Source organism: Lithobates pipiens, unplaced genomic scaffold (genome assembly GCF_037356315.1).
Source record: "Lithobates pipiens isolate NorthernLeopardFrog02 unplaced genomic scaffold, aLitPip1_a1.2 Scaffold_18, whole genome shotgun sequence".
Taxonomy (NCBI): domain Eukaryota; kingdom Metazoa; phylum Chordata; class Amphibia; order Anura; family Ranidae; genus Lithobates; species Lithobates pipiens.
The window spans coordinates 235105452-235123228 of NW_027507758.1; the positions used below are offsets into that span (position 1 = coordinate 235105452).

General features: G+C 40.1%; 1 protein-coding gene across 2 annotated transcripts in view; it reads left to right on the forward strand.

Moving 5' to 3' along the window:
• Positions 1-17777, forward strand: part of TAB2 (TGF-beta activated kinase 1 (MAP3K7) binding protein 2) — a 140476-nt gene that overhangs the window by 119727 nt on the left and 2972 nt on the right. For both annotated transcript variants that reach the window (XM_077486686.1, XM_077486687.1), the window contains exons 6-7: positions 1333-1426; positions 6060-6155. In XM_077486686.1, coding sequence (XP_077342812.1) covers positions 1333-1426; positions 6060-6155 — 190 coding nt within the window. The remainder of the gene's footprint in view (positions 1-1332; positions 1427-6059; positions 6156-17777) is intronic.

A 17777-nucleotide genomic window follows, 5' to 3' on the forward strand; every position in this document is an offset into this window, starting at 1 on the left:
AATAGGTCCGACCGTGCCATATTCCTATTACAAGGGAAATTTACATTCCTTGTAATAGGAATAAAAGTCATCAATTTTTTTGTTTTGTGTAAAACTAAAAAAATAAAATTAACAATAATAAAAAAATTTTTTTTAAAGCGCCCCTGTCCTCGTGAGCTTGCACACAGAAGCTAACGCATACGTAAGTGCCGCCCACATATGAAAACGGTGTTCAAACCACACATGTGAGGTATCGCCACGAACGTTGGAGTGAGAGCAATAATTCTAGCTCTAGACCTCCTCTGTAGCCCAAAATATGTAACCAGTAAAAAAATGTAAAGCGTCGCCTATGGGGATTTTTAAATACCAAAGTTTGGCGCCATTCCACGAGCGCGTGCAATTTTGAAGTGTGACATGTTGAGTATCTATTTACTCGGCGTATCCTCCTCTTTCACATTATGCAAAAAAATTGGGCTAACTTTACTGTTTTTTTTTTTTAAGCATGAAACATTTTTTTTCTGAAAAAAATGCGTTCGAAAAATTGCTGCGCAAATACCGTGCGAGATAAAAAGTTGCAATGACCGCCATTGTATTCTCTAGCGTCTTTGCTAAAAAAACATATATAATGTTTGGGGGTTCTATTTAATTTTCTAGCAAAAAAATTAGGAATTTTACATGTAGGAGAGAAATGTCAGAATTGGCCTGGGTCCGAAGTGGTTAAAGCCTAACTCCAGGCACCAAAAAAATGTATTCAGATGCATTCTTAATTAGCCACAAATGATACAAGGCTATTTTGTTTCTACCAAATGCAAACTAAGATACTACCTTTGTAAAAGTAATGATGTAATTACTGTGCGATATGTAGTATGTAGCCTGTGCAGAGAGCAGAGCTGTGGGAGAGGAGTCAGCAGGCCCACAGGATGCCTGGAGACAACTACATGAGGTGGGAGTATATAAGACCAGTCGCCCTGTAAAATTGAGAGCTCTTTGTTCTGGGTTACTGCACACATCTCAAAAAAAAAACACCCAAGAAGCACCCCAATATTCTCGTTTAAATGCCTATGTCTCTTATATTAAGACAATATCGACTTACTCCAAAATACAGCTTCAAGAAAGCCAAAGGGCAAAAACTGTGGTGTTTTCAATGAACAGATAATTTAATGATTTATTTTATTTCAGAGAAGTTCGACTTCTAAATAGAGAGAGATTTAAAAAATGTTCAGAAAGATGTTAAATCGTGTTAGACATCTGTAATCATGATTTACTGTGCAATCCATGTTCCAGCAATTTGTGTGGCCAAAAACGTGCTATCCTGGTTTTGATGTATAAAGTAATGTTCTTCATCTCTTTTAGCTGGAAGAAATGCAGCAGTTAAGGAGTTGTAACAGACAGCTGCAGATTGATATAGACTGTCTCACCAAAGAAATAGACCTTTTTCAGGCAAGAGGTAAGAAGCTAGGATATAGTATGATGTTATATCGTGTTATTTGCATTTGACAGTCTGTTCACTTCAAATACCAATGTGCATAGAGTTTCTGCCTAGTGCACATGGCTTACAATGCACCTGTTATGAATGTAATATGCGGTAGTGTTGATTGTATGAGAGTTTCCTACAGAGTGATTAATGCCCAATATACAGCATTATTTCATGATTTGCTTACCTTTCCAGCTTGCTGGGCATGAGTTGCTGACATTAGCAGATGATCTGTATTACCAGATTGGCTGGAAGGAACAGTATATTTTGACCAATTCAGGATTATGGGCATAGGAGATGCAGCCTAAAAAAAAAAACCTCAAGCATGTTTCTCTTTTGTATCTCCTACACTCTGCTGGCAATAGTGGCTGGAGAGCTGCAGCAGCTGTTAAGGACCAAATGACTGTCATGACAATCTCGGTTTGACAGTGGCTATAGCTACTTTTGTATGTAATGACGTAAATAATCTCTGCAAGTGCTATTGAGTAATACAATGTAATTTGAATAGGGTAGGGTTTGAATTGATATGTAGGTTGGGGTTTCGGCATAAAATATTTCATCGTTTACATCTTTTAATACAGACAAAAACCACACTCTGATGCCTAGAAATGTATTAAAAGCCCCCCTTGGAGCACGTCCACTAGCCTGTTAGTGATTGTGATTGGCAGAAGGTTTTTTTCATCTTAATGCATTCTATGCATTGAGATAAACAAACAAAAATCTGTGTGCAGCATCCCCCCCCCCCCCCCAGCTCCCCCTAATACCTGAGCCCATCCCTATCCAGCTATTTTGCACGAGAGACTCAGCTGCCTGGGACTCTCCTTCTCATTTATACAGCAGCGGAGTGCCATTGGCTCCCGCTGCTGTTAATCAAAGTCAGTGAGCCGATGGGGGGGTTAAGTGTGTGTGTGTGTGTGTGTGTGTAAATTTATATTTATTGCGCCGGTACCGGGGGGTGTGAGCGATCTGGCGACAGAGGCAGCATCTGAACGCTCTCACCTGACAGGCAGAAGTATCATTCATAGTCTCTGAAAAATGGCCAAGAAATCATAAATTCTGCCAGGGTGTGTAAACTTATGAGCACGATTTGTGTGTGTGTATGTATGTATGTATGTATGTATGTATGTATGTATGTATATATATATATATATATATATATATATATATATATATATATATATATATATATATATATATATATATATATATATATATATATATATATAAAAAATATTACACACACCCAATTCAAAATATATGAATATCATGAAAAAGTTTATTTCAGTAATTCAATTCAAAAAGCGAATATATAACAATGTATAACAGCGTATTAACTGCGCTAATAATCAAAATAAATACAAACTGTCAAAGAGCCACAAACTCTACTGAGAGATATAAAAACATCCCAAGTCCCAAATACAGAGTTGCACTAATATTCTAATTAACCACTTCAGCGTGGAAGGTGCTTTAACCGACAATTGCATGGGCATGCTACACTGTACCCAAACTAAATTGTCCTTTTTTTTTTTTTTTTTCCTCTCCCACAATAGCTTTCTTTTGGTGGTATTTGATCACACCTGCGTTTTTTTATTTTATTTTTATTTTTATTTTTTTTTGTGCTATAAACAAAAAAAGACCAACAATTTGGGGAAAAAAAATATTTCTTTAATAAATATCCAAAAAAGAATAAAATAACTAATGTCTTCATCAGTTTAGGCCAACATGTATTCTTCTACATGTGTTTTTTTGTAAAAAAAACAAACAAAAAAAAAAACAAGCGTATATTGATTGGTTTGCGCAAAAGTTATAGCATCTACAAAATATGGAATATATTTATGAAATTTTTATTATTAATTCATTTTTTTTTTTTTTTTTCAGTAATGGCAGTGATCAGTGGTATTTTTAGCAGCACTGCGACATTGTGGTGGACAGATTGGACACTTTTTTTTTGGGACCATTGACGTTTATACAGCGGTCAATGTCACGGGCAGGGAAGTAGTTAAGTGTAGTGGTCGACCGATATATCGGCCGATATTTGCCGTTTTTTAATTAATCGATTGAGCTGATAAAAAGGCCGATTTATAACTACAGCGCGACTTGGAAATGACTTCTGTAATCGAAGTCAATGCAAGTTGCCTGTGTCTTCATAGAAACAACTTGTTTCCTCTCTGGGCAGTCTGCCAAGAAAAAGAGCAAAAAGATACAATGTTTACACTTCATGAATGAACTCATCTCTGTGTGTAGAAGTTCTCAGTTTAACAATTTAAAGACTAAATCTTTTCTGACACTTGTTGCTTACAAGTAAAAATCCTGTATTTAAAAATAAAATAAAATAACCTAAACAGTAAGTTAGCACATTTTTTTTTTTTCGTCCGAAAGTTTTGACTACCTGTTTTTATTTTATAGGCTACTTCCACACTGGAGCAGGCAGGCGTTGATGGTAAAATGCTGCTAGTTTTAGCAGCGCTTTACCATTATTTTAGCGGTGCTACTCGGCTGCTAGTGGGGCACATATAATCCAGCTAGCGGCCGAAGAAGAGGTTAAATGCGCCCGTGAAGCACTGCTGCCAAATCGCATTGCATGTGCTTCAGCAGTGGTGCCCATTAGTATCAATGGGCAGGAGTGGTGGAGGAGCGGTATACACCACTCCAAACGTGCTGCTTGCAGGACTTTTTTTTTAACATCCTGCCAGCGCATCGCCTCAGTGTCTTTCACACAGACTGCAGGGGAGCTGTTTTGCAGGCACTTTACAGGCGCTATTTTTAGCCTAAAAGCGCCTAAAAAAAATGCCCCAGTGGGAAAGGTGTCTGTTAGGTTTTATGAGATGAAGGGGGATAACAAAAAAATCGGCTTAACGTATCGGCCCAAAAAAATCGGCATCATATATCGGCCATCGGCCACCATGATTTCTAAATATCGGCATCGGCCAGAGAAAAACCCATATCGGTCGACCTCTAGTTAAGTGTGTCATAGGGAGGTGTTTCTAACGTGGGGGGGGGGGAGTGTACTGACGAGGAGTAGAGAGAGATCGCTGTTCCTGATCTCTAGGAATAGCAAATCTTTTATAATATTTATTTTATAATTTTTTTTTTTTTTATGCGCGCACACAGACACACGCATATACATACATATATACACATATATATGTGTGTGTGTGTGTGTGTGTGTATATATCTTTATTATAGATCTTAAACTGTATGATTCTTCTATCTACGAAAACAGCTGAACTCTCACCATTTCATTCCCGCCTTTTCAGTCCTGATTTCTGAGACATCTGTGCGGATTTCTTCAAAGATGTCGCTGAAAATCACACACCAAAATCACAAAGTAGGACCTCTTAAATTACCAGAGGTCTGAATCCACATATGAAGGGTGGCATAAATTCCCAGCGTAACGGAGGATATGCCACAGCCACTTTACGCTACTAGCACCACCTCCACTTCACTATCTGCCACCAACAAGGACAGATAGTCTGAGAAAAAAAATGTAAGTAGAGGTGGTACTGGCAGAGGAGAGTTTCTGTGGAATATCCTCTGTTACACTGGTCTTTGCAGGCTGGGAATGGATGCTACCTTCAATGAGCAGATACAGACCTCTTGTAATTTAAGAGGTCCACCTTTTTGAGGGTAAGCATACAATTTGTAATTACATGGGTGCCGGTGGTGGTTTGCTGAGAAGAGTTGAGAAACGCATCTGGAGTCGTTGCTTTTTTTTTTAATTTATGCACATGGGCACAAGTTCATGATATGTTTTTCTTATTCATCTCCTATGTTTTATGCATAGGGACACAATTACATTTTTTATTATTTAACTATTTTTAAAGGACACCTTTTCTTTCAATATATAGAAGATTTATAGTATGCTATTGATTTTAAACAGTGTGTGTGTGTGTATGTGTGTGTAATAAATATATATATATATATATATATATATATATATATATATATATATATATATATATATATATAATTTATGAATGTCTACACTAAACAATATATTCAAAACGCTTATGAGTGAAAAGGAAGTGTGTGAGGGGAGCGCACTGCACACTGTAGGTTTGAAATAAAACTAATCCAGCCACTACAGGACTTGTAAGCTGCAATATATTTGTTTTGTTCCTGCTTTTAGATATGCTTTAAATTCTGTGTATGCTGTCATGTAGATGTGAGGAAAATAAAGTAGAGCTAAAGGCATCACTTTTTTTTTCCTCTTTCCATTATGGATAGAGTAAGGGGGGGGGGGGGGGTGATTATAACGCCAGTCCATGTGAGCCCCCCATATCTGTGTCGCATTGGGGAGATTTTTCTTTCCTTTCTGTCCCATAGCCAAAACTGTGTCAGCTGAAATTCCTCCACGGTGAGGGAATCCCAGACTGTCACCAGAACAAATGTCCCCATTGGAAGATTTCCCCTGTTTTACTGTTCTGGGGACATCCCAAAATGTGCAATTCATTTTACTTTCAATGCTCTTGGTAATCAGGACAAGTAGAGAAGGTAAATTTCCCTAATGGGGTTCTAATACCTTGCCACTCTATCCAAAAAAAATTAACCTTTAAATGACAGGTTTGATCGCAAGGAAATAACTTTCTTCCTTTTACTTCTTTAGGGCCACATTTCGATCCAAGTGCCATTCATAACTTCTATGATAACATTGGATTTCTTGGCCCAGTGCCACCCAAACCTAAAGGTACCGCAACAGTTGGTAAGTTGAAGCAGTGTAAATGTTTATATACAAATATTAAGGCTCCACAGGTGTAATTTTTTTTTTTTTTTTTTTTGTAATGTACTTGCTTTTCTGGCTGGTCACATGATTTGCAGGGCACTTATCAGATCTTCAGTTGTTGGTGATAATCGGTAATGCAGAGTGTGGCATATCAGCGCCACTTCAGCAATCATTGATGAGTGGTTTTATAATCCTATTGGGGAGGGGGGCCCTTGGAAAAAAATAAATCTCTCATTGAGCTGTGCTATAGTATGGGAGCGGTGAAAAGGGTGTCCTAGTTGGCATGCTTGGTTCTATTAACCGCTGACACACAAGTCATATCTTAAGTATCCTCTGCAGCAAAAAAATTCATACCTTCTAAGGGAATGCAGACACTACAACTTTTAGCATCAAAGTGCACCAGCTGAATAAAATGAATTAAGTAGCCCCATTAAGAATTACTGTGCATAGGACATTCAGAGCAGAAACAGGTAGGAATCTGCAATAAAGTTTGTTTTGCGACTGCAGTTCCATACCTCCAATAGAAGGCTTTTAACAGACATCTTACAGGTCCTCTGGTTGCTATAAAAAGTTCACACCAAATACCAAAGCGGTCTAGAACTGTAAAAAAAAAAAAAAGATCACACTGGGAGTGTGATTTTAGGGCCTGTTCACACATAATGCAATGACTGGTGTCTAGTCACTGTAAGAACTCAATTTACCTCTAGGGCACATAGAAAACAATTTTCTATGTGCCCCATTTGCACCTGAAACTGTTATCGCAGCTCAATGGATGGCACCACATGTCTCTAAACAGCAGCACAACTCCCCAAGCTGCTGTGAATGGCTGCATTGTGCACTTCAAATAAAATTGAAAGAAAATAAAAGTACGGTATGATGCACTGAAACGCGAATCACACCAGCCTCCTCACTGAGGCTCACTGCAGCCTAAACAGCTACTCACACACTAAACTGCATCTGTTTAGTAGTGTGTGGGAAATGTGAATTGATCCCAAGAAGGAGAGTTTAAAAAAAAAAAAAATTATAATTAAAAAGCTTAAATGGATTAAAGAACAGACATTGGGATATACAGTACATATCCACTTATCTGGGCCTTCTGCTTCTCTTTCTGTCTTAGATTAATTGCTTTTTTCAAGGCAGTAGTGGGTAAATCTTTGTATGAAAACTAAGACTCTTGGCAATCTGACACATGGAATTATCTTTAGTTTTCGGTACAATGATCTAGTCCTGTGCCTATTGTGAAAGATGTTTTGTTTTAGTCCCTTTTCTTTATCGTACATCATGGGACACAGAGCCTTAAGCAATTACTTAATGGGTGATAGGCCACCTTCAGGTGTTGACACTGGTTCTACCCCAACAAGAAAGTTCACTCCCTATATAACCCCCTCCTCCTTCCAGGAGCATATCCGTTTTTTTTCCCCATGTCTAAGGTGTTGGTCACAAGTGAAAATGTGCTCTGAGGAGCTCCACTGGAGGGATCCATGCTGGATTTAAATAGCCTCCATAAAGACCAGATCCATCCAAAGTGCCATTGAGGACTAAATGGATGGTACCTGGGGCCTCATATCTAAAGCACAAGGTTTTGCCTGTAACTCCTCTCTTTGTAGGGCCGGAGCCCAGGAACCCAGGGCTTAGGTCTGCTTACATTACCTAAACCTCCTGTTGGGGTGCTCTTTTAAGGTCCAAGGCAGTTGGAACCTTGTTTTAGGGACTCGGTCCTTGAAGGTTTGCTGCGTAGCCCACTGTGATGGTTGAAGGTTGGATTGTCTGTTCAGCAAATCCTGCAGCGAGGATAAGGTAAGGGAGGAAACTTGGGTATTAAAAACATGTGTATGTATTTCTTCCATTAGGGAAAAAATTGCCATGCCTTAATTCTCCACTAGATGGAGTCTATGCACATACCTTACTCTGAAAGAAGTCCTGGGGTGTCGGAAACCTGCAAGCCAGAAACCTAAAGCCTCATTATGAAGAGGCAACCCCCCTCACAGAGGTTTTCAGAGGTTTGAAAATAATTCAGGACAGATGGGTCATCTCCACAGTAACGCTGGGGTACAAGCTGGAATTTCTGGACTTTCCACCGTTTTGCTTCCTGAGGTCAAGCGTTCCCAAAGATCCAGAGAAAAGACAATCTCTGATTCAGGCACTAGACCGATCTAATATCTCCAGGACTGATCATACAGAACCTTACAAAAGAGCAAGGTTTTGGGTTTTATTCAAACTTTTTTATGGTACTGAAACCAAATGGAGATGTCAGACCCATTCTAGATCTAAGAAGGCAAAATCAGCTCCTGAAAATCCGGTCAGTAGTTTCTATCCTTCTAGGAGAAGAACTTCTGGCGTCTATCGACATCAGGGATGCATATCTGCCTGTCCCTATATTTCCCGCTTATCAAAAGTTTCTGTGGTTTGGGTTGGAACAGCAGCATTTCCAGTTTTTAGCCCTGCCCTTCAGGCTAGCCACAGCACCCTGGGTGTTCACCAAAGTGCTGGCCCCACCTCTAGCCAGGTTAAGGGCACAGGGCATAACAGTCATAGTGTACCTAGACAATCTATTACTTGTAGATCAGTCGGCTCATTTGGAGCAAAGCGTACGCGCTACAACCAACTATCTGAAGAGTTGGGTTGAATTCTCAACCCAGAGAAATCTTCCTTAATACCGCTAAAAAGGCTGGAGTACTTGGGTCTGATCATACACACAGCCCAGGAAAAGGTGTTCTTGCCTCGGGCAAAGATCAGCTCCATAAGAGAGTTGGTGCGGATGGTCAGCTCAAATGGCAATCCCTCCATTCGCCTTTGCATGAGATTGCTAGGAACCATGGTGGCTTCTTTCGAAGCAGTTCCCTATGCCCAGTTCCGTTTAAGACTGTTGCAAAACAGTATCCTGTCTGCTTGGAACAAAACAATTCAAGCTTTAGACTTGCCAGTGCAGCTGTCCCCAAGAGTGCCTCAAAGCCTCACTGGGTGGTTACTAACCCAGCATTTGCTGAAAGGAAAATCCTTCAGACCAGTCATCTAGAAAGTGGTAACGACAGATGCCAGCCTTTCAAGCTGGGGAGCAGTACTAGAAAAGACAACTGTCCGGGGACAGTAGTCAAGAACCCGAATAGAACCTTGTCCATCAATATCCTTGAGATTCAGGCAGTATTTCTGACCTGGACTTTCAGGTTACGGAATTGTCCTGTCAGGATTCAATCTGACAGTGCCACACCTGTGGCCTATATCAATCACCAAGGGGGCACCGAAAGTCTCTCTGCGCAGAGAGAGGTAAACCATATTCTATCTTGGGCAGAAAGGAATGTTCCATGCCTATCGGCAGTCTTCATTCCGGGAGTAGAGAATTGGCAGGCGCACTACTTGAGTCACCAGCAGATATTCCCAGCGGAATGGTCTCTTCACCCCAACATATTTTGGGCTATTTGCAAAAAGATGGGGGACTCCGGACATAGATCTTCCAGCATCCAGGTTCAACATGAAGTTGGTTAACTTTGTGGCCAGAACAAGGGATCCATTTGCATGCAGAAAGGATGCGTTGGTGACCCCATGGGATCAGTTCTCACTGACCTATGCATTCCCTCCTAGTCTGTTGCTGCCTTGACTTCTTTGCAGGATCAAGCTTGAAAGTAAGCCGGTAATTCTGGTGGCACCAGCATGGCCCAGAAGGTCATGGTATGCAGAAATTGTAAAGATTGCAGTGGAGGGCCCATGGTCCCTCCTACTACGGCCAGATCTGCTCTTGCAGGGACCGATCTTCCATCCTACTTTACGGTCTCTAAATTTAACAGCTTGGTTATTGAAACCCACATTCTAAAGAAACGTGGGCTTTGCGAGTCAGTTATCTCTGCCCTGATTAATGCAAGGAAGACAGCTTCCTGAACTAGATATTATAGGGTCTGGAGGGCTTTTGTCTCCTGATGTGAATCCAAGGGTTGGCACCCTCGAAGATATAGAATAGGCAGAATTCTTGCCTTTCTACAATTGGGGGTAGAATTTGAATTGCCCTTGAGTAATATTAAAGGCCAAGTCTCAGCTTTATCGGCCTTATTTCAAAAGACCACTTGCTACTCGTTCTTTAGTCTGGGGTTTTATACAAGGGGTTGATGTGGCTTATTGCGCCCGTCAAACCTCCTTTGAACTCTTGGGACCTGAGATTTTGTCTGTTACCAAAAACAGTCATTTGAACCAATACAAACATATTCCCTTAATCCTTCTGACAAGGAAGTTGGTATTTTTGGTCGCTATAACCTCAGCAAGGAGGGTTTCGGAATTGGCTGCTCTTTCTTGTAAAGAGCCATATTTGATTTATCATGGGTACAGTTGCACCCTCCTTCAGACTTTTGAAAAAAAAAAAAGTGGTTTCACCTGAACCAAGATATTGTCCCGCCATCGTTTTTTCCAAAATCATGTTCTAGGGAAGAAGAGTCGCTATGTTGTCTTAATGTGGTGAGAGCAGTAAAAAGACTGATGTGTTTTTTTTTTTTTTTTTTTTTTCTGCTAGAGGGTCCTAAGAAAGGACAGATAGCGTCGAAAATCCACTGTTAAGTGGATTCAGCAAGGGACAATCCAAACTTGATTTTAAGGGGTAAAATTCCCCGTTTCAAGTTAAAGCGCACTCTACCAGGTTGGTTATTGCTTCTTGGCCAATGCGTCACCAGGCCTCCATGGCTCAGATCTGTAAGGCCGCAACTTGGTCCTCAGTGCATACATTCACAAGATTTTATCAGGTGAATGTAAGAAGGTATGAGGATATCGCCTTTGGGCGCAGTGTTTAAATCCTCAAGTCTGTGGGTACCCTGCGGGTTGTCTCTCCCTCCCCTCAAGTAGCATTGCTATGGGATGTCCCATTAAGTAAGTAATTAAGGATCTGTGTCCCATGATGTACGATAAAGAAAATAGGATTTTTATTACAGCTTACTTGTGAAATGCTTTTCTTGGAGTACATCATGGGACACAGCGGTCCTGCCCCTGTTTTCGAATTACGTATATTGCTTTGCTACAAAAACTGATGTGCTCCTGGAAGGAGGAGGGGTTGTATAGGGAGTGGACTTCCTTGATTGAATATACCAGTGTCAACACCTGAAGGTGGCCTATAACTCATTAAGTAATTACTTAAGGCCCTGTGTCCCATGATGTACTCCAAGAAAAGCATTTTACAGGTAAGCTGTAATAAAAATCCTATTTTTTTGTTCATCAGCTGTACTAACACAAATACAATTGTTTCTGCAATACCCAACCATTACTCTGCTTGCCATAAGATAAGAGTTTATCATCAGGACACTGGAGAAATAGCTACTGAAAATAGAGCCTTGAAATCATATGCAAAGGGGAATCCCTCCTGCCGAAGCATTGTATTCTCTCGGTGGGGCTTTGTGAGAAAGGAGAAGACTGTATTTATTGCTGGCGTCTATACCAGCCACTTGTGATAATTGCAAGTAAAATCCGACAGGCTGGTAGTGCCAAAGTTGTTTGAGCGATCAATTCATTCAAAGTGCAAAATGCTATTTTTTTTTTTTCCTGAACAGAACTTTACTGGCATGCGGTAAAACTATCAAAAAAGCTTTGAAACTGCCAATGCGACCATTAAATCATTTTTACAGTTTGAAAAAAAATGTTTATATTACTCCAATTACATTTAATTATTTTTTAATTAGTTATGATGCAATGTCTTGGATTGTGTGTTTTTAATTTTTTTTGTTGCTTTTTTATGGAAAGCATAACCCTGAAATTGAATTTCCTGTTCCTTTTTCTGACCCCCCCCAACCACAAAATCTTTACCTTTTTAAAAATCTCTCAAAGTGTAAATAGCAAAGATTAACAACACCTTACTGTTTACATTGCGCCACTCGTCCCTGGGGGCGCACGTGGCGATCGGTGCTGAGCTGTGTCCCTCAGAGATGATCACATGTAAACAAATAGTGGGTACTAATACTGTCCTCTGTTAACCATGGAGGTGCTTCCAGTGATGTGTCATGAGGATAAACACTGCAGTTTTGGTTGCACGATTCCTTCATGAAAACTGATGAGAAGAATAAATCCTGCATTTACTTTACTCAGGGCTGTCAGTGTCTGTGGAAAGGAAAGCCGATCTTTCCAGTTACAGGGGACCTTTACGCTCATAATCTGAGCACTGATGACCAGTGAAGCCTCATTAGCGCACATCAGTGAAGAAAAATGACTGATTTAATACATTTTTGGTCTTTTCATTTGTTTAGCAAAAAATTAAATAACCTAATGGTAATTAAATACCGCCAAAAGAAAGCTCTATCTATCAAAAAATGATCCAAATTTGGCCTGGGCAGGAAGGGGGTGAAAGTGCCCAGTATTGAAGTGGTTTATATGTGACATCTGAACATAAACTTGCAATTCTATAGAGAACATCCCAGACATGCTGTGCAGCAAAACAAAAAAATTCCAAGTTCCCTGATTGTGTATAAATGGAACAGTCCACACACATTTTGACGTGAAAAAACGAGCGGCAAATGCTTCAAAACGCACAGTAAAAAACACAACCCACAAAATGCCAACATGTCCTATAAGCCACATATAGCACAGCCCATTGAAATCAACAAGCTGCTCTATGCGTGTCACAGGAAAAACTAACCACAAAGCATTCGCTCCCACTATGTTAGATATGAATGAAACCTAAAACTGAAATTGGTGCGATAACACAAGAAGGCTTCATTCACATCTGTGCATTTCCTTGCATTTCAGAAATGCACTGCACCACAAATCAATAGTAAAAAAAGCAGCAATCTCCACTCTAAAAAAAAAATCTGAAGCTTCTTTGTGTTCTTTGGGTGATTGCTGCGTGTGGAGCAGCACATTCAGGTTAATGGGTTTATCTATGTATGATGAGTGAAAATGCTCCAAAATGCCTCCCCACCTCGCTAAAAAACAAAATGCATGTAGGAATGCGAGTTCCCACTCTGCAGAGATGTGAATGGGGCTTGACAGCTGAGTGTTTCTGTCCACTCCCTTCTATGTACATATATAACGATGGCCATATGTTATGCAATCTGAGTATATATTTAGAGAGAAGGGTGATCATTGATTGCATTTAATAAAAAAAACATGCAGCTGGGAGTGGGCAGATGATGCAGGGCGTGTGCTAATGAGGTCAGATTGTCAACTCCTTCCTGTTTCATGACCTATAGTCTGTGAGGACATAAGGGAGAAGCAATAGATACGTTTGGCATCATGGATGAGGACAGTAAGGTAAGTGTCTCTAGATTTTATGGAAAGCTTTGATATTTTAGCAAAAAAGGTACACCAATGAAATATTGGTACATATGGGAGCTGGGATTTAGAAAAAAAAAAAAGGTGAAGTTAGTTATTTAACATTTAAAAGGAAAAAAAAACTGCAGTGTAACATCTTCAAAATAAAAACCAAATGGTGCAGCTTTGACCAGAGTTGACTAATTAGCCCTTGCTATAGGTGTAGGCCATTTCATACCTCATAAAGCCTGACCTTAAAACTCCCAGGATGTTGCCAAGCGAGGCCTAGCTATTGTTCGCCTTCACCATCACAGGAGTGAGCTGTCAAACGCTGAGCTCAGAATACTGCATCGGGGGGAGAGAGGGCACATGTGAGTGGGTTTGAATCAGAAAGAGCTCACTCCTGTGGTGCTGAAGATGAACAGTAATAGCAAGGGCTCACTTAGCCACATTCTGGGAGTTTTCAGTTCAGACTTTGAGGTACATAAATGGCCTACACCTATAGCAAGGGCATTATCCAATTTTAGTCAAAGCTGCACAGCTTGTTTTCATCTATAGATGTCCCTTTTCTGCATATGCTTTTTTTCTTTTTTTTTTTTTCTTTTTTGTAGAAGTGAACTAACCCTTTAAGTTATAGGAGGTCTACTTGATATACACTCATTGGCCACTTTATTACGTACACCTTGCTAGTACCAGGTTGGACCCCTTTTGCCTTCAGAACTACCTTAATTCTTCCTGGAGTAGATTCAACAAGGTGTTGGAATCATTCCTCATAGATGTTGGTCCATATTGACATGATGGCATTACGCCTAAAAGGATGGACATGGTCAGCATCAATACTTAAGTAGGTTGTGGCATTTAACAATGCTCTATTGGTACTAAGGGGCCCAAAGTGTGCCAAGAAAAGATCCCCACACCATTACACCACCAGCTTGAACCGTTAATACAAGGCAGGATGAATCCATGCTTTCATGTTTTTTATGCCAGTGGTCATCAACCCTGTCCTCGGGGCCCACTAACAGGCCAGGTTTTACGTATTGCCTTGGGGAGATGCAGACTAGAATACTGCAATCACTGAGCAGCAAATTATATAATCTGTGATGTATTTCAGTTATCTTTAAAACCTGGCCTGTTAGTGGGCCCTGAGGACAGGATTGATGACCACTGGTTTATGCCAAATTCTGGCCCCATCATCTGAATCCAGCTGAAATCAAGACTCATCAGAACAGGCAATGTTTTTACAATCTTCTATTGTCCAATTTTGTTGAGCCTGTGCGAATTGTAGCCTCTGTTTCCTGTTCTTAGCTGATAGGATTGGCACCTGGTGTGGCCTTCTGCTGCTGTAGCCCATCTGTTTCAAGGTTTGATGTATTGTGCGTTCAGAGATGGTATTCTGCATACCTTGGTTGTAACGAGTGGTTATTCGAGTTACTGGTGCCTTTCTATCATCTCACACCAGTCTGCCCATTCTCCTGACAGGCATTTTCGTCCACACAACTGCCGCTCACTGGATATTCTCTCTTTTTCAGGTCATTCTCTGTAAATCTTAGAGATGGTTGTTTGTGAAAACCCCAGTAGATCAGCAGTTTTTGAAATACCGAGACCAGCCCATCTGGCACCAACAACCATGCCACATTCAAAGTCACTTAAATCCCATTTCTTCCCCTTTCTGATGCCCGGTTTGAACTTCAGCAAGTTGCCTTCACCACTCCTAGATGCCTAAATGCATTGAGTTGCTGCCATGTGATTGGCTGATTAGTAATTTTGTTACCAAGCAATTGAACAGGTGTTCATAATGAAGTGGCCAGTGAGTGTATAAAGGGTTAACAAATTCCAGAGTCAGGTTCAGATGTGGTAACAAACATGGTAGAAAAGGTCTCACAACCACATCTGAACCTGGCTGTGAAAGTTTCACCCCTTTTATACATCGAGAGTAGACCTCCTATAACTTCAGGGGTCTATGCTTAAAGTGAGCAGTTTGATGGTATGAGGTGGAGATGGGAAAGCACCTGTTCTGAGCACAGCAAAAGTGTTTTAAGAATATCACATGTTTCTGACACAGAAGAAGTTGAATAAGATCATTGTGTGGATTGCAATTTTATTTATCCATAATTTGGGAATTTTGTTCTTGTGGGGTTTTTTTTTTTACTGCACTCTGTTTTTCCCACATTGTATTTTTTTGTTTTGATTGATGCACGGTACAATAGTATTCATATGTCACATAATAATTTTTGCTATTTATTCTTCTTTATTGAAAGATTTTTTTTTTTTTTGGATAGCGCTGCACTTGTTTTATTTCTTTGAGTGTGGCTTGTCCGTCACCTGGCTGTCCAAATTACACTCCTATTTTGGTTTTGCATACTGTAACCTTTTTTTTATTTTTAATCAGTGAGATGCAGAGCCAAATTATTATTTTCTGTTGTTGGTTCGTGCTTTCTTTCCTTAGTTTAATTATCCTAGAGGCTTATTTCACAAAACCCACACGCTACTACTAACCAGTGCCCATTGAGATTTTAATTTTTTTTTTGGCACTGAGGCACTTTCATTGGACATGAGGGAGTGACAAAATTCAAAATTTTGAGATTAGCTGGAAATTCAAGCTCTTGGTAGCAAAATGAAAAAAGGATTTGATGTGCAAGGTCCTATACAGAAAATAGGATTTTTGTACTCCCCGTAAAATCCTTTTCTCTGAAGTTCATTGAAGGACACAGCTCCTTTAAATCTTGACCTTAGGATAATATCGCCACCTTCAGCAGAGGACTAGGCAGAACATGTAAAAACAGGAAAAACTGCACAGCACCGCCGGGGGGGGGGCAGGGGGCGGTCCCACTCGCTATAACCCCTCACTCTGCTTCCTGCAGCTCAGTTTGTCGAAAAGCAGTACAAACCTAAATAGGAGGGACTCCTAAACAGAGGAGTTGCCAACCTAAACGGCCACCATCAAAACCTGCGGCCAAAGTATGCATCCAAAGATGCGTTCACAACAACCTTGTAACTTAAAGTGTGAATTGCAACCTTACACAGCCGCCTGCAAAAGCTTGCGGCCAAATCAAGCATCCGAAGATGCGCTCACATCAACTTTGTAAAATGTATTGAAAGTGTGAACGGACGTCCAAGTCGCCGCCTTACACACCTTGGAGACAGACGCTTGATGTCGGAAAAGCCCAGGAGGTTCCAATCGCTCAGGTGGAATGTGCCATGACAGGAAAAGGGGGGGACACCTGCCCCTTTAAGGCATAAGCCTGAACCACGATCTGTCTGATTTTTTTTATTTAGAACTACAACTTGTACCATTATTTGCAGATAATTTTGGGTAAAGGTGAGCGAGGGTGAGATGCATTTAGAATGTGAAAGTCTAGTTTTGATTCTGGAGTTGCAGTCCAGAAAGCAGGATCTTGGAGAATATTGATGAAATTAAGTTGTTTCTTTTCTCTATATACCAAAATACCAGCATTTTTCTATATATTTTACACTACACAAGCTTGTTATTTGGAATATGTCTAACAGGGTGCATTGCTACTGAAGAAAAGTTTTCTGCTCAGTCTTTGTCCTTGCTGTTTTGGCATTGCTCTCTGGCAGTTTTTTCTTCTCCTTCTCTTCTCCTTGTGGTTTTTACTGCAGTGGAAATGTTCAGGCACAACTTCACTTTCAATATAAAAAAAAAAAGATTAGAAAACTATTTAAAAATGTATATTGTGTTTGCATGAGTCTTATGATCACACATTTAGAACCCAAATGTGGGTTTAGCTAAAATGCACAAATGAAATGTATATAAGCGTTTTTGCCAGCAAAAGGATTTGTATATGCCAATTTATGCATGAATCTTTTATTTTATTTTTCTTTATATGGCAAATTTTTCACTTATTGCAATTTTCATTTTTTTTTTAATTGGAAAATTGGCTAGACCCATTTTTTCACTAGTATCCTGGGAATTTTTTTTTTTTATCGTGCTGATGCTCAATGTGGCCCTTATCAGCATTCTGAAGGCACAAGTGCTTTAGGGGCCTGAGGCAGACTGTGGCCTTGTTCACATCATATTTTCATAAAAACGTATGGAAAAAACATGCAGCTTTGACTTGCATAGAATATTTTGGTCTTGTTCACACCATGTGCAGAGATGTGTGTATTTCACTCCGTAAGTCTGTGTGCCCGGATCACACCATAACATTGCTGTCACATGAGCGTTTTTTCTGCACAGAGATGCAAATATGCAAATTCTCTACAAGGGCACGAAGAAAGCAATTGTTTTGCACACCAAAATGTTGATGTCACTTTTTTTTTTTTTTTTTTTCTGTGCAGTAAAATAAGAAGTATGATAACAGTGTTGTGGTGTGAACAGGACACATAGTGAACAATTTTGTTATTTGTGCCTTTGCAGAACTAGGTGCA